Below are 27,944 nucleotides of genomic sequence, written 5' to 3'. Positions count from 1 at the left end.
CATCAGTAATGAATCCACTGAAAGCAAAATTAAGCAAACTACCACATGCAGAGTAGCCTCAAAAAAAAAAAAAATACTTGCAAATCAATCTAACAAAGAGGTGAAAGGCCACTACAACAAAAACTACAGAACAGAAAAGAAAGAAATTGAAGAAGATCTTAGAAGATGGAAAGATCTCTCATGCTTCTGGATAGGCAGACTTAATATTGTCAAATGGTCATACTACCAAAACTGTTATACATATTTAATATAACTCCTATTAAAATCCCAACAACATTCTTCATAGAACAAGAAAAAGCAATCATGAAATTCATTTGGAAATATAAGAAATAGTCAAAGCAATCCTTAGCAAGAAAAGTGAAGCAGGAGCGATCACAATACCAGACCTCAAATTATAGTACAGAGCAACAGTAATAAAAACAGCATGATATTGGCACCAAAATAGACATATAGGCCAATGGTACATAATAAAAGAAACAGAGACAAACCCACATAAATATAATTATCTCATACTAGACAAAGGCACCAAAAACATTCACTGAAGAAAAGAGAGTCTATTTAACAAATGGTGCTGGGAAAAATGAAAAGCCATATGTAGCAAAATGAAATTAAACCTCTCACCCTGCATAAAACTCAACTCAAAGTGGATGAAAGACTTAGGACTAGAACAGAGACCATGAACCTACTATAAGAAAAAGTAATAAGTATAATCTAGTTGCTTATTCCATGGATAGAAGAGTGGTTCCATATTCAATAATTAATCCATAAAATTCACCATATCCCATGTTGAAGAGGCTTAAGAAAAAAAGTCACCTGGTCATACAAATCGATGAAAGGAAACCTGGTCAAAGTCTGCTCATTCATAATAAAAACTCTAGAAAATAGGATTACTGGGTTGCTTTCGCAGTTTCCCAGTTAAGAGTTTGTCAAAAAAGAATCATCTAATTTAATCTTCATGACTCATGACTGAATTGTCTCCCTTGAACCAGGAACAAGGCAGTAGTATCTGCTCTCACCAATCTATTAAACACAATGACTGAAAATCTAGTCAATGAAAAAATATCAAGAAAAGTATACACTGATAACAAAGAAAAAGTTCCTGTTTACAGGTGACATGATTATGCCAAACCCAAAGAACCAAAGGTCAAATGTTTTCTCTGATATGTAGATGCTAATTCACAATAAGGGAGCACAGGGAAGAATAAGGGTACTTTGGATTAGACAGGGATATTTTACAAAAAGAAACAACTTGAATGAGTCTCCCAAGAATTATCCTGAATGAAAAAACAGCAATTCCAAAAGGTTATATATTGTATGTTTATATTAGTATAACATTTTTAAAATAAGAAAATTTTGGAAATGAAGAATAGATTAGTGGTTGCCAAGGTTGAGAAAGGGAGTAGAGCAGAGGGAAGTGGTTTCAACTATAAACAGGAAACATGAGGAATATCCACGCAAATATCCTGATCTTATATTGGATAATCATTTCATAACATTTATCATTGGTGGAAAGTGGATGAAGAGTAACATTCTCTCCCACTTATCCTTTCTTATTACTACATACTACTAGTTTCTTTTCATAATAAAATAGTTTATAAATCAATAACTGGGATAGATTCAAACTAAATAGCTTTCTCTCAGCAAAGGAAACTATTGGAAATGCGAAGAGAGAGCCTACAGAGTGGGAGAAAATCTTTGCCACTCATACTTCAGATAGAGCACTAATTTCCAGAATATATAAAGAACTCAAAAAACTTTACACCAAGAATACAAATAACCCAATCAACAAATGGGCTAAGGAAATGAACAGACACTTCACAGAAGAAGATCTACAAACAATCAACGGATATATGAAAAAATGTTCAACATCTCTAGTAATAAGAGAAATGCAAATCAAAACTACCCTAAGATTCCGTCTCACCCCAATTAGAATGGAGATTATCAAGAACACAAGGAGCGAGGGCAGCTAGAGTCTTCCCCAGGTAGCCCTGCAACCTCTGGCGGTGGGCTCCTCCCACACGGCCAGCTTCTCAGAGCAGGCCCCCCAGTGAGAGCCTTTCTGCACAGAACCAGCTCCAAGTCCCAGAGCCAGCAGCGAACTCTGGCCTGCAGGCAGCTTCAGGGACCAGGACAGGGCAGCCAGGGACTTCCCCAAACAGCCCTGCTCCCTCCAGTGGGAGGTGCCTTTCAAGGATAGCTTCTCGGAGCAGACCGCCCAGTGAAAGCCTTTCTACACAGAGCCAGCCACAAATCCCAGAGCCAGCAGAGAGCTCCGACCTGCAGGCAGCCTCTGGGAACAGAGCAGGGCAGCCAGAGACTTCTCCGGGGACACTGCACCCTCCGGCTGCAGGCTCTTTCCACAGGGCAATCCAAGATGGCGGACTAGAGGGTGACTGCATTTCCTGTCACTCAGGAACCCAGGATTCAAGAAGGGGAGGCATTGAGAGACTTGGACTAAAATAGAGCCACGGGGTGAGTCTCCCCCACCCGGTGAAGCTCGGCCTGGGTGGCAGGACCTGATAGGGGCAGCTTATCAGAGCAGGGCAGGGCAGCTAGAGTCTTCCCCAGGTAGCCCTGCACCCTCCGACAGTGGGCTCCTCCCACATGGCCAGTTTCTTGGAGCAGGCTCCCCAGGTGAGAGCCTTTCTGCATAGAACCAGCTCGAAGTCCCGGAGCCAGCGGCAAGCTCCAACCCGCAGGCAGCTTCAGGGACAAGGACAGGGCAGCCAGGGACTTCCCCAAGCAGCCCTGCTCCCTCCAACGGGAGGAGCCTTTCAAGGCTAGCTTCTCAGAGCAGACCGCCCAGTGACAGCCTTTCCTCACAGAGCCAGCTCCAAGCCCTGGAACTAGTAGCAGGCTAGGGGCAGCTTTCTTCAGAACCACTGCATTATCAAGTTTCTCCAAGACTTCAGGCTACTAAAGGCTGGGAGGTGATACACTGGAAATCTACAGGGACACTATAAGCCAATAGAGGAAATGTGAAATATCTCTAGTCCCACAGACATCTGACCAATATGAGGAAACAAGGGAAGAAAATGTCCCAAACGAACCAGGATACTATATAAATATCAATGATACTATATCACCCAATGACAGTACAGCAGAAGAAATGTCAGAAAGGGAGTTCAGAATGTACATAATTAAAACAATCAGAGAAGCAAACGAGGAGATGAAAGAGCAAATGCAGGCATTGAAGGAGAAGATGAAAGAGAAAATGCAGGCATTAAATGATCGCACCAATCAACAGTTAAAAGACCAAATACGGGAAGCAAGAGATCATTTCAATAAAGAGAGAGATACTAAAAAAAAAAAACAAACAAACAAACAGAAATCCTTGAAATGAAGGAAACAATAAACCAAGTTAAAAACTCCATAGAAAGCATAACCAATAGGATAGAACACCTGGAAGACAGAACCTCAGACATTGAAGACAAATTATTTAATCTTGAAAACAAAGTTGACCAAACAGAGATGGTAAGAAATCATGAACAGAATCTACAAGAATTATGGGATATCATGAAAAGGCCAAATTTAAGAATTACTGGGATTAAGGAAGGCTTAGAGAAACAAACCAAAGGAATGAACAATCTGTTCAATGAAATAATATCAAAAAATTTCCAAAATCTGAAGAATGAAATGGAAAACCAAGAACAAGAGGCTTATAGGACTCCAAACATACAAAATTACAACAGATCCACACCAAGGCATATTATTATGAAAATACCTAACATACAAAATAAAGACAGAATTTTAAAGGCCGCGAGAGAAAAGAATCAAATTGCATTCAGAGGGAAACCAATAAGAATTCAGCAGATTTTTCAATCCAGACCCTAAAAGCTAGAAGGGTCTGGAACAACATTTACCAAGCCCTGAAAGAAAATGGATGCCAACCAATAATCTTATACCCAGCAAAACTTACTTTCAGATTTGACGACGAAATAAGATCCTTCCATGAAAAACAAAAGCTAAAGGAATTTACAAAAAGAAAGCCGGCATTACAGAACATTCTCAGCAAAATATTCCATGAGGAACAGATGAAAAACAACAATGCAAATCAGCAACAGGAGGCGCTAGCCTAAAGGAATAGACAAATAAAGGAGAAACCAAATGATGTCAAAAAACAAAAATGAGTCAAATGACTGGGAATACAAAACATATCACAATAATAACCCTGAATGTTAGGGCTTGAACTCATCAATCAAAAGACTGAAAGATTGGATTAAAAATAAAAATCCAACAATATGCTGCCTGCAAGAGACTCATCTCATAGAAAGAGATACCCATAGACTGACTAAAGGTGAAAGGATGGGAAAAAACATACCATGCACATGGAGACAGCAAAAAAGCTTGAGTATCCATCCTCATATCAGATAATGTGGACTTCAAGCCAAAACTAGTCAGAAGGGACAAAGAAGGACATTACATACTGTTTAAGGGAAGCATAAATCAGCAAGACATAACAATCATAAATATCTATGCCCCGAACATTGGCTCACCCATGTACGTCAAACAAATCCTTCTCAATTCAAGATATCAAATAGACCACAACACAATAATACTAGGCAATTTTAACACACCTCTCTCACCACTGGATAGATCTTCCAAACAAAAATTGAATAAAGAAACTATAGATCTCAAAAACATAATCAACAATTTAGACTTAAATGACATATATAGAATATACCATCCAACAAAGAATGAATACACTTTCTTCTCAGCAGCACATGGATCCTTCTCTAAAATAGACCATATTTTATGCCACAAAGCTACTGTTAGCAAATACAAGAACATAGAGATACTACCTTGTACTCTGTCAGATCATAATGGATTGAAATTAGAAATAAATGACAGAATAAAAAACAGAAACTTTTCCAATACCTGGAGATTAAATAATACACTATTATATGATGAATGGATAACAGAAGACATCAGGAGGGAAATAAAAAAATTCTTAGAAGTAAACGAGAACAAAGACACATCATATCAAAATCTCTGGGACACTATGAAAGCAGTGCTTAGAGGAAGATTTATTTCATGGGGCGCATTCAAAAAAAGAAGTAGAAATCAACAAATAAACGACTTAACACTACAGCTCAAAGCGCTAGAAAAAGAAGAACAGACCAACTTCAAAAGTAGTAGAAGACAGGAAATAGTTAAAATCAGAGCCGAAATCAACGAAATTGAAACTAAGGAAACAATCGGAAAAATTAACAAAATAAATAGTTGGTTCTTTGAAAAAGTAAACAAAATTGATAAACCCTTAGCCACACTAACAAAGAGAAAGAGGGAGAAAACTCAAATTACTAAAATTCGGAATGAACAAGGAAATATCACAACAGACACGAGTGAAATACAAAACATAATTAGAAGCTATTTTGAAAATCTATACTCCAACAAAACAGAAAACCTTGAAGACATCAACAAGTTTCTAGAGACATATGAATTACCTAAACTGAATGAGGAGGACATACACAACTTAAATAAATCAATTTCAAGCAATGAAATAGAAGAGGTCATCAAAAGCCTACCAACAAAGAAAAGTCTGGGACCAGATGGGTTCTCAGCCAAGTTCTACAAAACCTTTAAAGAAGAGCTCATTCCAATACTCCTCAAAATATTCCATGAAATAGAAGAGGAGGGAACCCTCCCAAACTCATTCTATGAAGCCAATATCACCCTGATACCTAAACCAGACAGAGACACATCGAGGAAAGAAAATTTCAGACCAATATCCTTAATGAACATCGACGCAAAAATTCTCAACAAAATTTTAGCAAATCACATACAAAAATATATTAAAAAGATAATGCACCACGATCAAGTGGGTTTTATCCCAGGGATGCAAGGTTGGTTCAACATTCGGAAATCAATAAATGTCATTCACCATATCAACAGACTTAAAGTTAAGAATCACATGATTATTTCAATAGATGCAGAAAAAGCATTCGATAAAATACAGCATCCCTTCATGCTCAAAACACTAGAAAAAATTGGGGTAGTGGGAACATTCCTTAACATTGTAAAGGCCATCTACACTAAGCCCATGGCCCATCATTCTAAATGGTGAAAAACTGAAAGCATTCCCCCTAAAAACTGGAACAAGACAGGGATGCCCTCTTTCACCACTTCTATTCAACATCATCCTTGAAACTCTAGCCAGAGCAATTATACAAACCGAAGATATTAAAGGGATATGAATTGGAAAAGAAGAATTCAAACTATCCCTGAACGCTGATGACATGATTATATATTTAGAGGAACCAGGAAATTACACCAGAAAACTTTTAGAACTCATAAGTGAATTCAGTAAAGCAGCAGGTTATAAGATCAATGCTCATAAATCCAACACATTTTTATACATAAGTGATGAATCTTCAGAAAGAGAAATTAGGAAAACTACCCCATTCACAATAGCCTCAAAAAAAAAATAAAATACTTGGGAATCAATCTCACAAAAGAGGTGAAAGACCTCTACAATGAGAACTACAGAACACTAAAGAAAAAAATTAAAGAAAATCTCAGAAGATGGAAAGCTCTCCCATGTTCTTGGATAGGAAGAATTAATATTGTCAAAATAGCCATACTGCCTAAAGTGCTATACAGATTCAATGCAATTCCAATTAAAATACCAATGATGAACCTTACAGAAATAGAGAAAGCAATTATGAAATTCATCTAGAAGAATGAAAAACCCAGAATAGCTAAAGCAATCCTCAGTAGAAAGAGCGAAGCAGGGGGTATCGCAATACCAGATCTTCAACTCTATTACAAAGCAATAGTAACAAAAATGGCATGGTATTGGTACCAAAATAGACAGGTAGATCAATGGTACAGAATAGAGGACATGGACACAAACCCAAATAAATACAATTTTCTCATACTAGACAAAGGGGCCAAAAATATGCAATGGAGAAAAGATAGCCTCTTCAACAAAAGGTGCTAGGAAAACTGGAAATACATATGCAACAGAATGAAACTAAACCCCTATCTCTCACCATGCACGAAACTAAACTCAAAATGGATTAAGGATCTCAGAATCAGGCCAGAGACCTTGCATCTTATAGAAGAAAAAGTAGGTCCAAATCTTCAACTTGTTGGCTTAGGATCAGACTTCCTTAACAGGACTCCCATAGCACAAGAAATAAAAGCAAGAATCAACAACTGGGATAGATTCAAACTAAAAAGCTTTCTCTCAGCAAAGGAAACCATCAGTAATGTGAAGAGATAGCATACAGAGTGGGAGAAAATCTTTGCCACTCATACTTCAGATAGAGCGCTAATTTACAGAATATATAAAGAACTCAAAAATCTCTATACCAAGAATACAAATAATCCAATCAACAAATGGGCTAAGGAAATGAACAGACACTTCACAGAAGAAGATCTACAAGCAATCAACAGATATATGAAAAAATGTTCAACATCTCTAGTAATAAGAGAAATGCAAATCAAAACTACCCAAAGATTCCATCTCACCCCAATTAGAATGCGATTATCAAGAACACAAGCAACAATAGGTGTTGGCGAGTATGTGGGGAAAAAGGTACACTCATACATTGCTGGTGGGGCTGCAAATTAGTGCAGCCACTCTGGAAACAGTGTAGAGATTCCTCAGAAACCTTGGAATGGAACCACCATTTGACCCAGCTATCCCACTCCTCGGCCTATACCCAAAGGACTTAAAATCAGCATACTACAGAGATACAGCCACATCAATGTTCATTGCTGCTCAATTCACCATAGCCAGATTGTGGAACCAACCTAGATGTCCTTCAATTGATGAATGGATAAAGAATCTGTGGCATATATACACAATGGAATATTACTCCGCCATGAAGAATGATAAAATTATGGCATTTGCAGGCAAATGGGTGAAATTGGAGAATATCGTGCTAAGTGAGATAAGCCAATCTCAAAAAACCAAAGGATGAATGATCTCGCTGATAAGCGGATGATGACACATTATGGGGAGTGGGAAGGGTGAGTGTTAGGGTTAGGGTTAGGTTTAGGGTTAGGGTTAAGGAGGGTGGTACGAATGGAGGAAGGAAGGACTGTATAGAGGGAAAAGAGGGGTGGGAGGGGTGGGGGGGAAGGGAAAAAAAACAGAATGAATTAAACAATATTACCCTATGTAAATTTATGATTACACAAATGGTATGCCTTGATTCCATGTACAAATAGAGAAACAACATGTATCCCATTTGTTTACAATAAAAAAAAAAAAGAACACAAGCAGCAATGGGTGTTGGCGAGGATGTGGGGAGAAAGGTACACTCATACATTGCTGGTGGGGCTGCAAATTAGTGCAGCTACTCTGGAAAGCAGTGTGGAGATTCCTTAGAAAACTTGGAATGGAACCACTATTTGACCCAGCTATTCCACTCCTTGGCCTATACCCAAAGGACTTAAAATCAGCATACTACAGAGATACAGCCACAACAATGTTCATAGCTGCTCATTTCACAATAGCCAGATTGTGGAACCAACCTAGATGCCCTTCAATTGATGAATGGATAAAGAAACTGTGGTATATATACACACCATGGAATATTACTCAGCCATAAAGAATAATAAAATCATGGCATTTGCAGGCAAATGGATGAAATTGGAGAATATCATGCTAAGTGAGATAAGCCAATCTCGAAATAGCAAAGGATGAATGATCTTGCTGATAAGTGAATGATGACACATAATGGGGAGTGGGAAGGGGGCAAGGATGAAGGAAGGAGGGACTCTATAGAGGGATAAGTGGGGTGGGAGTGGTTGGTGGGGAGGAAAAGAAATAACAGAAAGAATCAAAAACTATTACCCTGGGTAAATGTATGATTATACAAATGGTATACCTCTCCTTCATGTACAAACAAAGAAACAAGATGTATCCCATTTGTTTACAACACAAACTAATTTAAAAAAATAAAGAAAGAAAGAAGCATATGAGGTAAATAAAAAAAATAGTTTATAAACTGAATGAAGACGGAATAAGTGAATAACTTACTGAAATCATCATGCCTGTAATTTTTTCTACATCCACATTCTATTCTCTAAAACCATCACCATCAATTCAGTTTATTTTAACATGTAAGGCTAATTTGTTCCACACATTTGTCCACCAAACTTTCATATATCATGTTCTACCAAAGTCAAGCATACTACAGATTAAATACATGCATTATATATATATGCATAAATACATGCATTATATATATATATATATATATAATTTCAATAATTGTTTATTTAAAACTTCTATATACCAGGGACTGTGTTAGACTTTGCCTGGTAGATGAAAGTAGTTAATAAATTCCTTGATAAGAAGTACCATATCATTTTGTAATAGAACGAATATGAGTGTTATATGACAAATTTAAATATTGAAATAAGAGAGATTAAAAAAGAGAAATGATGCTTCAAATGTAAGCAGCACTTTCAATTGGGAAAACCTGGAAAAGTTTCCTGGAAGATGTAAATAGTTCATCAAAAAGATTTGTAATGGAAGGAAAACTTTAAAGACATTCTTTTGCATAATCAGCAAACATACAACTCAAAGCAAGGCTGAATCCATTCCTCTCTCCCTTTTCTGAAACCTGCAAAGGATTATCTCACTAGGGATCCTACCCTGGTGAGTGGGTGAGAGGCAGCTGTGGTGGAGTAGTAGAATATGGTCTCCAGCCTTCTGAAATCAAAGAAAAATCAGGAAGGAAGAAAGAGTAAGGGGGACTCTCTGGAGAAAAACAATTTCTGTGGCCTTGGATCATTTTGGCTCAGGCAGCAATATCACTGACCCCAAGCATCTGTAAGGTTGAGCTTATATCACCAAAGAGCTTCATAAATACATATTCATGAGAAAAAATGAAGTTATCCTTGTAGTAAATTCATGAAAGCAAAAAAACTAGGCATCAAAGAGTCTGAGCCAAATTGAAATTCCCATCTTCATCAGGGAAGTTTTCTTATTGTAGTCCTGTAGTTTTCTTATTGTGTCCTTATCTGACTTTAGTATCAGGGTAATGCTGGCTTTGTAAAATGAGTTTGGAAGTATTCCCTCCTTTTCAATTATTTTCAAAGATCTGAGAAGGATTGTTATTCATTCTTCAAATGTTTGGTAAAATTCAGCAGTGAATCCATCAGTACCCGGACTTTTCTTTCACCAGAAACGTTATTGCTGATTCAATCTCATTGATTGTTATTATTCTGTGCAGGATTTCTATTTCTTCTTCATTCATCCTTGGTAGAGTGCATATTTTTAGGAATTCATTAATTTCTTCTAGGCAACCCTTTTGTTGGTGTATAGTTGTTCATAATAGTATTTTGTGATCCTTTGTATCTCTCTGTGTGATGTCTCCTCTTCCCTCCTCAATTTTCCTAAATCTCACTGGACATCATTGATTCATTATTATACAGGAAATGGCAGTCTTCTATTGAAATATTAAGGCAGGAACATGAACAAATATCTATCTGCTGTATAAGTCCCTAGATTCTATACGAATCAATCATATCTGTTTGCTCACCACAATACAGTCAGGGCCTAGTAAAGTACCTGGCATGGTAGGTGTTGGCTACATGATTATTGAGAGGATGAATAGATAGATAAATGTATGGATGAGTGTATTTATAGCTATCAAATAGATTGTTGAATTAGTGGGTAGGTAGAGGGACACACAGACAAATGGATGAAACTGAAAATTCCTAGCCAAACAATGCTTACAAAGTGATTTTATGTCAGTAATATAAAGTAATGAATAAAATAGAGTAATGCCAAAGTGGATTTCTACATCATTTTTACATAGAGAAAAGAGTTGCAAGCATGGAGAGAAATGGCAAATATTGCATAGGGAGGTGAAATGACTAGCTCAAATAAAATCTCCCAAAGGACATTACCTTGGTTACTCAGCTTAGTCTAGGAAATGGATTTAGTCAAAGCACTAAAGCATCTTTAATTCCTTTGGAAACTGATCCACCCTAGTTAAACTCGTTAAAAAAAAAAAAAAAAAAAAAAAAAAAAAAAAAAACTAGTTGATAAATCAATTAAGCAGTGTTATTTCCCTTGAAGATTGAACTACTATTCTCAGGTAGTTAGCATATTCTTTCCCTGACCTCAAATATTTGGGATTCAGATGACAATCAAAAGGACAAATGAAAATGGAGCTGGGTGATGTTAATGCTTGTTCTCATTGAGTTATGATCGTTCGAAGCAGCTGTGCCTCTAAGTAGGTAAACATGCTGAGTGGACTAGCCCTTTCCATTTAGAAAGTCAGGGCACTTTCTTCCCAGGCAGGGTGTTGGGAGAAATCCTAGTTCTTGGCTCACAGCAGTTAATGTCTCAAGTGCGTAAACTTGCAGAGAAGAGCATTCCGCTCTGACCACCTAGGAATGTAAACAACTGCCCCCAAATTTACCTAGTGTTACCAAGGGAACCTGTATAGGGGCCTGGTGGTCTGATCCCCCATGGCACATTGTGACTGGGTTAAAAGTCTATAAAATGTATGGTTCTTCCTGCAATAAACGAGTTTGCAGGTTGCTCGCCACAAGCCTGCTTTTACCCAACTCCCAGGGTCTGGGTTATGTCTCCGTTGGCTCTTACCTGTGCCTGAGCTAGCCTGGCACCCCTACAGCAGGGTAGAAGATATGTGTTACTGCCTTCCTCCCCACCCCCACTCCTTGGTTCCCAAAATTGTTTCTCAAAAGTTTCCAATATTTCCACATTCGTGTCCTTGACAAAGTTAGTAACTCTGTTCATCTTTTCCATCTGTAAAGACACACACAGGTTTGTTGTTGTGCAGTTAGAGACAATATACATCATTAGTGCACAATGGTAAGTGATAATAAGTGACCTGCAAGATGATCTGACTATCAGAGAAAGCAAGAAGGATCCACAGGAAAACAAAATACCCAGCACAATCCAGTAACCACGGGGAGCATCCTGAGGTAGAAATTCAACAGGATATGAAATACCACGCATCGGGAACTTCTGAGCATAGAGTTTGGGGAGGTGATTATCAAGAAACCTGAAGGTATAAATGAAATTAAATCTTGCGTGGGGCGGGCTCTCTTCACGGGGCGATCCAAGATGGCGGCCTAGAGGGAGACTGCACCCCCGGTCGCTCCAGAACCCAGGAGTTAAGAAGGGGAGGCATTGAGAGACTCGGACTGAAGTGGAGCCACGGGTGAGTCTGCCCACTGGGTAAAGCTCAGCCCGGGTGGCAGGCCCAGATAGAGGTGGCTTAGCAGAGCCGGGCAGGGCAGCTTGAGTCTTCCCAAGGTAGTCTTCCACACTCCGGCAGTGGGCTCTTCCCACACGGCCAGCTGCACGGTGCAGGCCCACAGTGAGAGCATTTCCGCACAGAGCCAGTTCCAAAACGTGGAACCAGTAGGGGGCTAGGGGCAGTATTCTTCGAATGAGCTGCTTTATCAGATTCCTCCAAGACATCAGGCTACTGAAGGCTGGGAGGTGATACACTGGAAATCTACTGGGACACTATAAGCCAATAGTGGAAAACTGCAATATCTCAGGGTCCCACTGACAACTGACCATTATGAGAAAACAAGGGAAGAAAATGTCCCAAACAAACCTAGATACTACATCAATAAAACCCAATGACAGCAGAGCAGAAAAAATGTCAGAAAGGGAGTTCAGAATGTACGTAATTAAAACGATCAGGGAAGCTAATGAGGAGATGAAAGAGCAAATGCAGGCATTGAAGGAGGAGATGAAAGAGCAAATGCAGGCATTAAATGATCGCACCAATCAACAGTTAAAAGACCAAATACGGGAAGCAAGAGATCATTTCAATAAAGAGTTAGAGATACTGAAAAAAAAACCAAACTGAAATCCTTGAAATGAAGGAAACAATAAACCAAGTTAAAAACTCCATAGAAAGCATAACCAATAGGATAGAACACCTGGAAGACAGAACCTCAGACATTGAAGACAAAATATTTAACCTTGAAAACAAAGTGGAACAAACAGAGAAGATGGTAAGAAATCATGAACAGAATCTCCAAGAACTATGGGATATCATGAAAAGGCCAAATTTGAGAATTATTGGGATTGAGGAAGGCTTAGAGAAACAAACCAAAGGAATGAACAATCTATTCAATGAAATAATAACAGAAAATTTCCCAAATCTGAAGAACGAAATGGAAAACCAAGTACAAGAGGCTTATAGAACTCCAAACATACAAAATTACAACAGACCCACACCAAGGCACATTATTATGAAAATACCTAACATACAAAATAAAGACAGAATTTTAAAGGCCGCGAGAGAAAAGAATCAAATTACATTCAGAGGGAAACCAATAAGAATATCAGCAGATTTTTCAATCCAGACCCTAAAAGCTAGAAGGGCCTGGAACAACATATACCAAGCCCTGAAAGAAAATGGATGCCAACCAAGAATCTTATACCCAGCAAAACTTACCTTCAAATTTGACGATGAAATAAGATCCTTCCATGATAAACAAAAGCTAAAGGAATTTACAAAAAGAAAGCCAGCATTACAGAACATTCTCAGCAAAATATTCCATGAGGAAGAGATGAAAAACAACGATGCAAATCAGCAACAGGAGGCGCTAGCCTAAAGGAATAGCCAAATAAAGGAGAAACCAAATCATGTCAAAAACAAATATGAGTCAATTGACTGGGAATACAAATCATATCACAATAATAACCCTGAATGTTAATGGCCTGAATTCATCAATCAAAAGACACAGACTGGCAGATTGGATTAAAAAGAAAAATCCAACAATATGCTGCCTGCAAGAGACACATCTCATAGAAAGAGACACCCATAGACTAAAGGTGAAAGGATGGGGAAAAACATACCATGCACACGGACACAGCAAAAAAGCTGGAGTATCCATCCTCATCTCAGATAATGTGGACTTCAAACCAAAACTAGTCAGAAGGGATAAAGAAGGACATTACATGCTGCTTAAGGGAAGCATAAATCAGCAAGACATAACAATCATAAATATCTATGCCCCGAACATTGGCTCATCCACGTACGTCAAACAAATCCTTCTCAATTCCAGAAATCAAATAGACCACAACACAATAATACTAGGCGATTTTAACACACCTCTCTCACCACTGGATAGATCGTCCAAACAAAAATTGAATAAAGAAACTATAGATCTCAACAACACAATCAGCAATTTAGACTTAACGGACATATATAGAATATACCATCCAACAAAGAATGAATACACTTTCTTCTCAGCAGCACATGGATCCTTCTCTAAAATAGACCATATTTTATGCCACAAAGCTACTGTTAGTAAATACAAGAAGATAGAGATACTACCTTGTACTCTATCAGATCATAATGGATTGAAATTAGAAATAAATGACAGAATAAAAAACAGAAACTTCTCCAATACCTGGAGACTAAATAATACACTATTATATGATGAATGGATAACAGAAGACATCAGGAGGGAAATAAAAAAATTCTTAGAAGTAAACGAGAACAAAGACACATCATATCAAAATCTCTGGGACACTATGAAAGCAGTACTTAGAGGAAGATTTATTTCATGGGGTGCATTCAAAAAAAGAAGTAGAAATCAACAAATAAACGAGTTAACACTACAGCTCAAAGCACTAGAAAAAGAAAAGCAGACCAATACCAAAAGTAGTAGAAGACAGGAAATAGTTAAAATCAGAGCCGAAATCAACGAAATCGAAACAAAAGAAACAATCGGAAAAATTAATAAAATAAATAGTTGGTTCTTTGAAAAAATAAATAAAATTGATAAACCCTTAGCCACACTAACAAAGAGAAAGAGGGAGAAAACTCAAATTACTAAAATTCGGAATGAACAAGGAAACATCACAACAGACACGAGTGAAATACAAAACATAATTAGAAGCTATTTCGAAAATCTATACTCCAACAAAACAGAAACCCTTGAAGACATCAACAAATTTCTAGAGACATATGAACTACCTAAACTGAACGAGGAGGACATACACAACTTAAATAAACCAATTTCAAGCAATGAAATAGAAGAGGTCATCAAAAGCCTACCAACAAAGAAAAGTCCAGGACCAGATGGGTTCTCAGCCGAGTTCTATAAAACCTTTAAAGAAGAGCTCATTCCAATACTCCTCAAACTATTCCATGAAATAGAAGAGGAGGGAACCCTACCAAACTCGTTCTATGAAGCCAATATCACCCTGATACCTAAACCAGACAGAGACACATCAAGGAAAGAAAATTTCAGACCAATATCCTTAATGAACATCGACGCAAAAATTCTCAACAAAATTTTAGCAAATCGCATACAAATATATATTAAAAAGATAATGCACCACGATCAAGTGGGTTTTATCCCAGGGATGCAAGGTTGGTTCAACATTCGGAAATCAATAAATGTCATTCACCATATCAACAGACTTAAAGTTAAGAATCACATGATTATTTCAATAGATGCAGAAAAAGCATTTGATAAAATACAGCATCCCTTCATGCTCAAAACACTAGAAAAAATTGGGGTAATGGGAACATTCCTAAACATTATAAAGGCCATCTATGCTAAGCCCATGGCTAATATCATTCTAAATGGTGAAAAACTGAAAGCGTTCCCCCTAAAAACTGGAACAAGGCAGGGATGCCCTCTTTCACCGCTTCTATTCAACATCGTCCTTGAGACTCTAGCCAGAGCAATCAGACAAACCAAAGAAATTAAAGGGATACGAATAGGAAAAGAAGAACTCAAACTATCCCTGTTCGCTGATGACATGATTATATATTTAGAGGAACCTGGAAATTCCACCAGAAAACTTTTAGAACTCATAAGTGAATTCAGTAAAGTAGCAGGTTACAAGATCAATGCTCATAAATCCAACACATTTTTATACATAAGTGATGAATCTTCAGAAAGAAAAATTAGGAAAACTACTCCATTCACAATAGCATCGAAAAAAATAAAATACTTGGGAATCAATCTCACAAAAGAGGTGAAAGACCTCTACAATGAGAACTACAGAACACTAAAGAAAGAAATTCAAGAAAACCTTAGAAGATGGAAAGATCTCCCATGTTCCTGGATAGGCAGAATTAATATCGTCAAAATGGCTATACTACCTAAAGTTCTATACAGATTCAATGCAATTCCAATTAAAATCCCAATGATGTACCTCGCAGAAATAGAGCAAGCAATTATGAAATTCATCTGGAAGAATAAAAAACCTAGAATAGCTAAAGCAATCCTCAGTAGCAAGAGCGAAGCAGGGGGTATTGCAATACCAGATCTTCAACTCTACTACAAAGCAATAGTAACAAAAACGGCATGGTATTGGTACCAAAATAGACAGGTAGATCAATGGTACAGAATAGAGGACATGGACACAAACCCAAATAAATACAATTTTCTCATACTAGACAAAGGTTCCAACAATATGCAATGGAGAAAAGATAGCCTCTTCAACAAATGGTGCTGGGAAAACTAGAAAACTATATGCAATAGAATGAAACTAAACCCCTATCTCTCACCCTACACAAAACTCAACTCAAAATGGATCAAGGACCTCGGAATCAGACCAGAGACCCTGCATCTTATAGAAGAAAAAGTAGGTCCAAATCTTCAACTTGTTGGCTCAGGATCAGATTTCCTTAACAGGACTCCCATAGCACAAGAAATAAAAGCAAGAATAAACAACTGGGATAGATTCAAACTAAAAAGCTTTCTCTCAGCAAAGGAAACTATCAGAAATGTGAAGAGAGAGCCTACAGAGTGGGAGAATATCTTTGCCAACCATACCTCAGATAGAGCGCTAATTTCCAGAATCTATAAAGAACTCAAAAAACTCTACACGAAGAATACAAATAATCCAATCAACAAATGGGCTAAGGAAATGAACAGACACTTCACAGAAGAAGATGTACAAGTAATCACCAGATATATGAAAAAATGTTCAACATCCCTAGTAATAAGGGAAATGCAAATCAAAACCACCCTAAGATTTCATCTCACCCCAATTAGAATGGCGATTATCAAGAATACAAGCAACAATAGGTGTTGGCGAGGATGTGGTGAAAAAGGAACACTCATACATTGCTGGTGGGGTTGCAAATTAGTGCAACCACTCTGGAAAGCAGTGTGGAGATTCCTCAGAAAGCTTGGAATGGAAACACCATTTGACCCAGCTATCCCACTCCTTGGCCTATACCCAAAGGACTTAAAATCAGCATACTACAGAGATACAGCCACATCAATGTTCATTGCTGCTCAATTCACCATAGCCAGATTGTGGAACCAACCTAGATGCCCTTCAGTTGATGAATGGATAAAGAAACTGTGGCATAATTATACAATGGAATATTACTCCGCAATGAAGAATGATAAAATTATGGCATTTGTAGGCAAATGGTCGAAATTGGAGAATATCATGCTAAGTGAGATAAGCCAATCTCAAAAAACTAAAGGACAAATGATCTCGCTGATAAGCGGATGAGGACATATAATGGGGGGTGGGAGGGGCTAGCATTAGGTTTAGGGTTAGGTTTAGAGTTAGGCTAAGGAGAGCAGTAAGAATGAAGGAAAGAAGGACTGTGTAGAGGGAAAAGAGGGGTGGGAGGGGTGGGGGGGAGGGGAAAAATATAATAAACATCATTACCCTATGTAAACGTAAAAAAAATAAATAAATAAAAAAAAAAAAAAAAAAAAAATCTTGCGTGGATATTGGCAGTATTTTTACTTCATCCCCAAAACAATGGGGAGCCATTGAAAAACTCCAAGAAGAATGGCATGATTGAGTTTTTGTTTTTAAAAGATGACTGAGTACCTTTTGGAGATTTAGAAAAGGAAAAACTTGGATAGAGAAAAAAGGGTTTGTTAACAGTAGGGAAGATAGATAATGAGGATTGAAGGTAAGGTAGCCAAATTGAGATAAATAGAAAGGGAAGATACGAATGATGGTAACATGGAACCCACAGGACTTGAAAAATAACTCGATATCGAGGTAAAGGAAGTGGGAGGAGGCCAGCATGGAAATTCAGTTCAGATGCCTGTTCAGTTCAGTATGAAGGTGCCATCATTTCCCAAAATGAGAAGCATTATGTTTGAAGGGAAAATAAGGAGTGAACTTGAAGGGGAAAGTTAAGGAATTATATTTGTCATGTCAAGTTTGAGGATCCTGTGGAACATGTCAGTGGAAATATTGAGTAAGGCAATGGGTGTGTGTGGAAATATAAAAGTAGTCTGTCCTGGAAATAAAGATTTAAGAGGTAGCAACATCCAGATAATGACTGATAACGATGTTCACCAATAGAAAGGCAATAGAGGAGAGAGCTCTGGATGAAGGAATTTGAGCAGACTGAGCAGGAAAAGGAAAACCAAGAGCACCAAAGGGATCAACAGGGTGTGTGGTTTACATAAGACACCATGAGGCAGGATTAAACGTGGTACGTAAAGAAATACTATCAATGTTTAACAACACGAGTGGCTTTTGTCAAAGTACTTTTAGTGGAGTGGTAGGAATGGATGCTGATTTGGCATGATTAGAAAGAGGTAAAAACAGGAAGGCAGGCAGTCAGGCATGCAAACCCTTTACCCCTATTATGTGGCCCTTATAAAACTCACCAGTCTTATCTCTCAACATACTCTATTCATTGACTGAAGATACTGCCCATTACCAAAACATAACAGATCATTTCTTATCTCTTCTCATATATCCTTTCAAAATTAAGTAAAAGTGTTGCTCCTTCCATCACATCTAACCTGCCTTCCACCCCTTGTGTCTCTCAGAATAGGCCTGGCCTCTTCTCCCTTGGAGCTCCTACTATACCCATCAGATAAGTCCATCCTGGTGACAACGCCAGAGTGGGCTTGATTGTGATTGCAATCTGAATCTCAACTCTTAGAAAATTCTAGTCCTTACATAAAAGTGGTCGATTGCAGAAATGGCCACAAATTTCCCCATCCCTGATTTATAACCTTTTACGAGATGATTTTTGCTGCTTCACTCATCAAGATCTTCCTGTGCTTGAATTATATTTGGACCATGTGGCTTGATTGACCAAATGGGACACTAAAAAACAGCAAAAACCAGGCTTGAAAAGCACTTATCCTTGCTACATTAGGGATAAATCACTGTGTGAACAAGCACAATCTAGCTGGCTAGAGAAAGAGAAGCCTCATGGAAGAAAAAGCCCTCCCAGCTGATATGGAGGAATTGCTGTGTGTGTGACTGAAACCATTCTAAACGGAAGGCCTGAGCCAGTGCAGATGAGAACTGCCCAGGCCACCCATGAATCAATCATGAAAAATAGAAACTCTTCCTTGTTTTAAGACACTAAATTCTGCAGAGGTTTGTTACAGAGACAAAGCTAACAGAGAACGAACAAAGACTCATATGCAAATTTCACTCATTTTGTAAGACTGTCTTTAAACTCAGGGAATAAGTGAGTGTAGCCAAAACTGGTGAGAGCTGAGTCCCTCAAAGTTACATCATCAAAGATCAGATTCTTCAATGACGTTTTTGCCCAGCTGTTAAAAAAAAAAAAAAATAGTGAATTTTTTATCTATAGGTTGCAAAAGAAATTAGGCAGAGTCCAAATAAATTCACAAAAGATGTAAAATACTGAGTACACAATTGCAAGTGACACATCAAGACCTGGTTTAAGAAAATGAGCTTGTGCGCAGGGAGTAGCATTCAGGAACAAGAGTTCAATGAGGACACAGATGCCCAGGGGCTGGGTTGGAAGGAATGAGCTATAACTCAAAGAACAAACCAAATTTAGAAAATGGGAACCATAGCTAGACAGAGAGTCACAGATTTGAAAATGGAATAAATTTCCCCTCTTTGAAATATTAAAAAATGATGCCTAATTTATCTCAAACATGCAGAAATATGCCAGGGTTTTCCCTCCAAAAAAAATTATTTTTAAAAAATTGTTCAATTATCAATGCTGATAAGTAATAAGATCCTTATCACTAAAATACCAAGATGCTTCTTAATAAATAAGTTTTATTTTGGAGTTTATCATTAAATGAACTCAAAATCGGTTAAGAATAATGAATACTGACAATGCTAATTAGAGATACTGGTTTGCTGAACCAAAGAACAGGAATATTTTGCCCTCACTTCTTCAATATATCTTAGCTTCAAAACTCAGCTAACCTCAAATGAACCACAGTTCCCAAGGATATTCTCAAACAATTGTACTTTTTTGTGTGAATCTGAAAGCAAAATTTGTCCTAGGATACTTCTATTTGTTTTTGCCCAAGGGAATCAATGATATGTTTTGGACCAAAACATGCTACAATTTCACATTAGTTTAGAAATGCTTTTGTCTTAGAAAAAAAAACATTCTAGCCTTTATGTTTGTCAAGGTAAAACTAAAGCTCTTTGGTATATATAGTCTAATGAAAATTGAACTCCTGAATATGAAAACATTATAACAATTTTATATAATATAACACTGGAAATCCTTGGGAAAAGGCACACTATAAATAATGGATAAACACATAGTTTGCTGAAAAATCTGAGTCATATAGTAGTGTTATCATTCCTCTCATAAGATTAATTAACACATCGTAGCCAAGAGTCATAATCAATCAAATATCAAGCATTTAGTGAGCACCTTATGTTCATACATCTGTTCAACAAATCTTTTGTGAGCAGTTGCTGTGTTCTAGACACTAGTTCTAGATGCTGGGATAATGTGGTAAATAAGAGAAGTATGACCACAGGGCCATTTGTCTTTACATACTCCAGCGGGGAAATCCAAAAATAAACAAGGTAACAAATAGGCAAGAAAAACAAACTTATATGATATATGTAATAAATGAAATAAACAAGACACCATGAGAGAGAAAGTTTAAAAAAAAAATGTTAACTGACTCAAAGGGACTCCTAAAGGACATGATATTAAAGTGGAGATTTAACTAAGGAAAAATGTTGCTTTTTTTTTTTGGTATGGGGGATTAAACCCAGGGACACTCTACAACTCAGCTACATCCCCAGCCCTTTCTGTTTTTTTATTTTGAGACAGGGTCTTGCTAAGTTGCTCAGGCTGCCTCAGTCTCCTGTAATGGGGAGTACAGTGACACCATGCCTGGCAAAATAGTCCAGGAAAAAATAATTGGTGTCATATGCACAGACTGAGGGGGTGGTATGCATGTGTTTATTGTGTTTGAAGAAATAAAATAACAAGGATTTGAGGTTGAAATGCAAAGAAAAGACAGATGAATTTCATATGCATTGAGTGGGTCTTCTAGCCTACAGCCCTCTGTATATGAACTTCTCCCGTTTGAGAAGCAATACTCACTTGGTAATGTTAATGAAAAACATGGACAGATGCACAGAAGTGGCCATGGGAGAGTGCTCATCACCTACTGCTTCATACACACTTATAAATTATCCCCTCCTTTTCATAAGTCACTTACCTTTCAGAAGCCCAGAGACTTATCTTCCACTTAATAAACAATGTTTAACTTGTCAGAGCTTTGAATAGAAGTTTTGTGAAATGTTCTTCTTATTCTCATCCCAGAGAGACCATATGGTACTCTTGTGCATGTAATTGATCCAACCTCAGCAACACTGAACATTTTATCCAAAATTAATTTCCTATTAACAACTATAATTTATCTAGATTTCCTGAGTATTAGCACTAATAATGAAATTTATTCTAAACCATTCTATACAAAGTCATAGGGTTTTGTGCTTTGTTTTGTCTATTACTTTGTTTTACTGTAAGGGAGTTACTTTTGACATGCCAGTAAATACAGAAAACAGGCCAGAAATGAACTGAAAAACAGGGAGAAAGTCTGGCTCCTTTACTAAGAAAGAGCAGACTTTTCACACCACTGGTCTAAAAGTTCAAATGATTCTTTTTTTTCTTTTATTAATTATTTTTTTTTACAGACTGCATTTTGATTCATTGTACACAAATGGGGTACATCATTTCATTTCTATGGTTTTGCATGATGTAGATTCATACTATTTGTGTAATCATACATGTACATGGGGTAATGATGTCTGTCTCATTCCACCATTTTTCATACCTGCCTCCTTCTCATTTCCCTCTGCGATCTAAAGATTCTTAGTAATGTGTAAAACATACAGATCAAGAATGGCATGCACCTGCCATTTGATTGGCTATGATTCATTAGGGCAGCAAATATCAATGATTGATTCCAAGAGGGAAAGAGTTATGGGAGACCTTGCACATTATGGTTGGGGCATCTTATTTGAAAATAAAAAAACTATGAAGCTTTGGGTTGGCATATAATGGGAATTCCAGTTCTTTGGAAAGGTGCTACAGATGTACAAATTAGAGTAGAGTTGGGACAGCATTTTATTTTAATAAAATAATTATTTTAACTTTTTAAACAAAATTCTTAATGAATCTACAAATGGACGTTTTTGAGTAAAAATGTTAGTTACCTCCCTAATACTTTTTTTTTTTTGATAGTGCTACAGATCAAATCAAGGGCCTGGCACATGCCAAGCAAGTCCGCTACCACTGAGCTTTATCTCCAGCCCTCTTTAACATTCTTTAAAAAGAAATTTGCAGCACTTACTCCTAACTGAAACCAGTGTCCTTTCTTGAGCCTCCCACAGAAGCTATCCAGTCTTGACCATTTAACATTTGATTTATCAATATGCATTGGTTTCTGATCTAAATGAGCAATCATATTAAATGTTTTTATTCCATTCACCAATAATAATACATCAAAAGCATGACAATTGCCAACTGTCATATTTATAAGCTATATTTTTCGAAATTTGGCTCCTACCCAAGTTCATTAACATTCCTAATTGTAATGTGTTCGCCAGCCTTAAAAGGTCTTTGATGACTGAATTATTAAAATAAAGCTCCTTTCAGATTTATGGATTTTTTATAATTATTGATTAGTTAGATATGAAAATGAAATATTAATTGAACTTTGCTTTTATTTTTCTCCAATTTAGAATTGTGTGTCAAGGCTGGAAGGATAGAAATGTGCATAAATATTCAAATGTCCGCAGAAGCATGATCTATTGAAAGTAACAATTTGCTGTGCTTAGAAATGTACGTGTAACAGTTCTGTTTCAAGTTTGCCAGTACTTCTCAGGAAGCTGAAGAATTACTTAGGTTAAAACAACCAAAAAGGGGAAAATAATCCATCAACATAATAAGCCATTGTTGGTTTTTCTTAGAACTTACAGATACAGCAAATTTTCAAGTCCTTCAAAAGCAGTCCTGGAAATCTTTCTGATTTGATTGTTGTTCAGAAGACTAAAGAGAGAAAAAGAAAACAAATGAATGATTCCACAATGGGAAGCTGATCTGCAAACATTATAACAGTTCCACTTTTGAATGTAATGCTTCGTACTGTAATAAAATATTTACTGACATGGTGACATGGTTCACTAAATTGGGAAATTTTAATTTTCTATATAAGGTGGTTTAATATTTATTCAGAAATAATTCGTTTATTAAATTATCCCCAAAATATCGCTAAAAGAACATCAAAAACCCAAAGGCAAAATTCTTGATCTCCTGAAGCCTATCATCTAAAAGGAAAATTATCAATATTGTTACGGTAACAAAGGGATATATTCCTAAACAAACAGATGGAGAGCTGCAAACACTTAGGCTTAAGCAGCTTCCTTGGAAAAATAAACATTACAGTTTTTGGCACACAATGGACTCTCATTGTGTATTTGTTGAGCTATCAAATCCAGAGTCAATTACACCATAGGATGTGAGGCTCTTATTATACAGTGATATCAAAGGGTCCAAAAATGACTTCTACAAAAAAAAATCCAAGGAGAAAAATAACAGGTGGCAGAACTAAATTGGATTTGAACAGTAAACCAAGTTACAGAAAATTACCTTTCTGTACCTTTGAAAGCTTTGAAAAGAGTACTCTGGCAAATGAAAGTCATTTTTTTTTTTTTGGATAAATACACTTGAAATTTCTTTCAAATTTAGATTATGGTGACATATCTAAATGTATAGGGAAAGTTTGCTAATTGGCTTGGTACACTTATCTTTGAAGATCATCTAATAGTGAAAAATCCCAAAACTTCTTTTTTATTTATTTATTTTGATTCATTGTAAACAAATGGGATAAAACTTATTTCTCTGGTTGTACATGAAATAGAGTCATACCATTTGTGTAATCATACATGTACATAGGGTAATGTTTGTCTCAATCTGTTATTTTCCTCCCACCCCTCTTTCCTCTATACAATCCATCCTTCATTCTTGCCTTCCTCCCACTCCCCGTTATGTATCAACATCCTCTTATCAGAGAGATCATTCGGCCTTTGGTTTTTTGGGATTGGTTTATCTCATTTAGCATGATATTTTCCAACTTCATCCATTTGCCTGCAAATGCCATAATTTTATTCTTCTTTATGGCTGAGTAATATTCCATTGTATATATATACCACAGTTCTTTATCCATTCATCAATTGAAGGGCATCTAGGAAAACTTCTTAATAGCTACAACCAGAGGACTCACTTTTAGTGTATTATAAAACATTTTGATTTGTTTTTGTTTGTGTGTGTGTGTGTGTGTTTGAATGATTAGGAAAACAGAAGTGTTTGACAGAATGATCATTTTAGTCATTATATACAATGTCACAGGAAGCCCACAGATCCCCAGTCTTGTCTGTTCCTAACCTGTTCACCACAGGCTTCACTGCTAAGTTCCCCAATACAGCATCTGAAGCCACTATCTGACTCCAGGTGATGTCACCCAAGCCACCCCTCACCATTTGTGACTGACTGCCTAATGTTCTGGCCATCAGGGAGGCAGAGCAATCCATCTACAGCATTAGAACTAATGCCAACCAGAGATAATGCCAATTGTCATGGATACTCCTTAGCTTCAGTCAAGGTTCCAATAAAATTTATAGTCCACCATGTGTTCAGGAAATTTTTTAAGCAGGCTGAAAGCAACATAGCTAGTTAATGTCTGATTAATACCAGATACACATGTCGTCCTGAGAGAATCTGTCATTTACTCTCTCTGTACACTCTTCTCATTCTATTGTTCCAAACCAATTAATATACTTTCATTAGGTCCCAAAACTACTCTTAAAAATATTTCTATTTAGAGAATGATTATTCCAATGTTGTAGTACATACACAAAGTATGTGTGTGTATGTAATTTGCACTTCTGTTGTGATGTGTGTAATGTGATTGGTATATGTAATCTCAATCTCATATAAACTACAGACCACCAGAAGCAATTTGTGACTATTTTCTTAATTTTCCCAAGGATGTGGTATTTAAGAGAAAGAAGTCAATGTGTTTAATACAGAAGATACTTTTGGTCTTCCGTGCTTAATTTTCTTTCAAAACCACAACTGAGAGAAGGAAGAGATACTACATATCATAATTAATCTCTCTTCAATATATAAAAGGTGCTAGAAACCTATATTTCTGCATATTCTTATGTAATTATCTAAATTGTGGTAAAAGTAAAACATGCAACTTCCAATAATTGTTGAGAGGTCTTTATATTTTAACATTAAAATTCACTGTGAATATAAGTAATCTAAAATATGAGATCAAACAATTTAACTTGCAGATTGTTTTGAAAATATTTTTATTGCTAACAACAAAAAAAATGTCCATTACAATGGTTCACAGTTGAATGTATTTTCCAGTCACAAACACATATTTCTTGTTGCACTTTATTCAAAGGACTATGTTTTCCATCGAAATATCTGTATTATAATTTTAATGGATGGATTCTTTCTCTAGCATTGTTCTGATTAAGAAATTATAGAAACTACCATTTCTATTATTTTTCTTTTGCTTTTTTTATAAAGAAAATGCATTTGAAATGTATGAGTGAATGTACAGAAATTCAGTACATAAAACAATATCTACTGCCCTTTCACCAAAAATCAACACAAGCAAATTTGTGGTTGTGCTCAATATCCTAATATTGCCTACAATGTCAAAGAGGAATAAAAAAGAAGCAGACAAAATTTAGAAGAAAAATGTTACATTTTTATTGTGGAAATAAAGGAAAATAATTTCTAAAGACAAGATATCTGATTAGCTTGATGATGAAACCCTTGGGGAAAAGAGGAAACAGCATTAGACCAATGGATCATTGTATCACCTGCATTAGCTCTTCATATGATCTGTTTTTTCTGGAGCACTGAGTGCCTTCCCATAGCATGCACACTCATATATTTGATACTCTACAAATGTAGACTGTGTGGTTGAAAATATTTGAGAAAAAAATAAAAAGTGGTTATCATGAAAAATAAATATGTTTTGTATAGTTACGAATTCATCAAAGTGAAAAACCATAAAAAATAAATTAAAAATTTAAAAAGCAAAATAAGAATATGGCTGAATTGAGGCACCCATCATTCACCTCCTCTCCCAAAAAGAACCAAAATAACAAGCATGTAGCTGCATTTTGAGGTGAGTAAACTTGGGAGAACGCTGACAACCAGCACAAGAAAGACTGGAGCCTTGTGAGACTGAGAGACATGGGACAGCAGCATGGTAAGAGAAACAAAATTTCCTGCCACATGCCAACCCAACTCCACATAGGTGAGGGAGGGGGAGTCACTCCCTTGCAGGGACAAGGGGGAAAGAGAGAGTCCTGGCAAACTCTTTCAGTATGGATGCTGGCAATTGGAAAGCTTTGCAATCCTTACATGCTTATAGCCCAATTAGGTAAGTAACCTGAAATTGGCACAGTTGTCTTGTTTTGGAAAAGGATCTCACATCATTGCTTAAGAACACTCAGGGTGCTGCAACCAGCAGCCATCTTGAAAAGGGACCTATTGTTGTTTGGATTGTTCTAGTGATCAGAAACCCTGCATATCTCATCTCTGGGACTCCACAGACATTCTGCTATACTGGTTTCAGTGGTAACTGCCCCAAGAATCCAACTTGGCCCAGCAGAGAGATTGCAATATAAGCCCACTGGGTGCCCTGCACTATAGGGATGGTAGAGAACAGAGGTTCCATTGGGAACCAGGAGCAGGGTCCTTGCCCTCTGAGAACAAGGGTGTGATCAGCCACATGTGGACTCACACCAGTGCTGGGACCAAAGGCAGGTACCCACGTGGTCCTGATTGCTGATTCCCACTGTGCTGCACTCAGGTGCCTGTTACTGACAAGGTGGGGAGGGTGCACTTTGGTTTCCACTGCTGCCCTTGTCACAGTAGCATGGGAGGGGGGCCTGACAACTCTTGGCTCTGTCTGTCCCTTACTCCTGGGTACATGTGAATGGGGGTGACCCAATACAATTAATGAAGACTTTCTCCTGAGGAGTGTCTTGGTGTGTTGGTTTTTGCCAAGCTGACTTTGATTCCAGCTGGGTATCATAGTGCTGTCCCCCTACAGCTTTTTTGGCTGTGACTAATGACTTTGAACACAATGCACACTGTGGCAGAGTAGTTGGAAAGGCCCACACAAGAGTGGGTGCTCACTATGTGGCTACTCCTACAATGGGTGTGGTGCCCCTATGGTGGATCAGGTCACTCCACAAAGAGGTAGAGACACCTGATCCACCAGATGCACAAATCTCAACATAGGAACACAAGAAATAAGAAAAAGCAAGGTAATAAGATGCTTCTGAAAGAACATAATAACTCTCTAGCAGCAGATCCCAAAGAAATCAATAGAGATGTATAATTAATACATGTTAATTAAAATTTAAAAATAAATAAATAGTAAACCATCAACAGGGAAAACAAGAAAAATAGAACTGACTTGCATTTCACATGGAATATCTACTTGGGGGTAATACCAAGATTTACTATGAAAGTAAATCTTTATAACTACATTTAAACATAAGTGAAACAGGTTTATTTGTTGTTGTTGTGTGTATGTGTGTGTATGAATTTTTGTAAGTGGTACTAATGTTGATCTATTTTTTGCACATTATGATTATGCTTACTTTTCATTTGGACATTCTCCAAAAATGCAGTTCAGCTAACCTTAGCATGGAGAGGTTGTGCATT

General features: G+C 37.1%; 1 protein-coding gene across 4 annotated transcripts in view; it reads right to left on the bottom strand.

The window, feature by feature from the left end:
* Pxdnl (peroxidasin like) overlaps window positions 1-27,944 on the bottom strand; it is a 516,396-nt gene that overhangs the window by 232,361 nt on the left and 256,091 nt on the right. For all 4 annotated transcript variants that reach the window (XM_047523743.1, XM_047523761.1, XM_047523772.1 and 1 more), the window contains exon 3: window positions 23,157-23,228. In XM_047523743.1, coding sequence (XP_047379699.1) covers window positions 23,157-23,228 — 72 coding nt within the window. The remainder of the gene's footprint in view (window positions 1-23,156; window positions 23,229-27,944) is intronic.

Source organism: Sciurus carolinensis, chromosome 1 (assembly GCF_902686445.1).
Source record: "Sciurus carolinensis chromosome 1, mSciCar1.2, whole genome shotgun sequence".
In the NCBI taxonomy this organism is placed as follows: Eukaryota; Metazoa; Chordata; class Mammalia; order Rodentia; family Sciuridae; genus Sciurus; species Sciurus carolinensis.
This window is presented reverse-complemented; position numbering and strand designations above follow the sequence as displayed.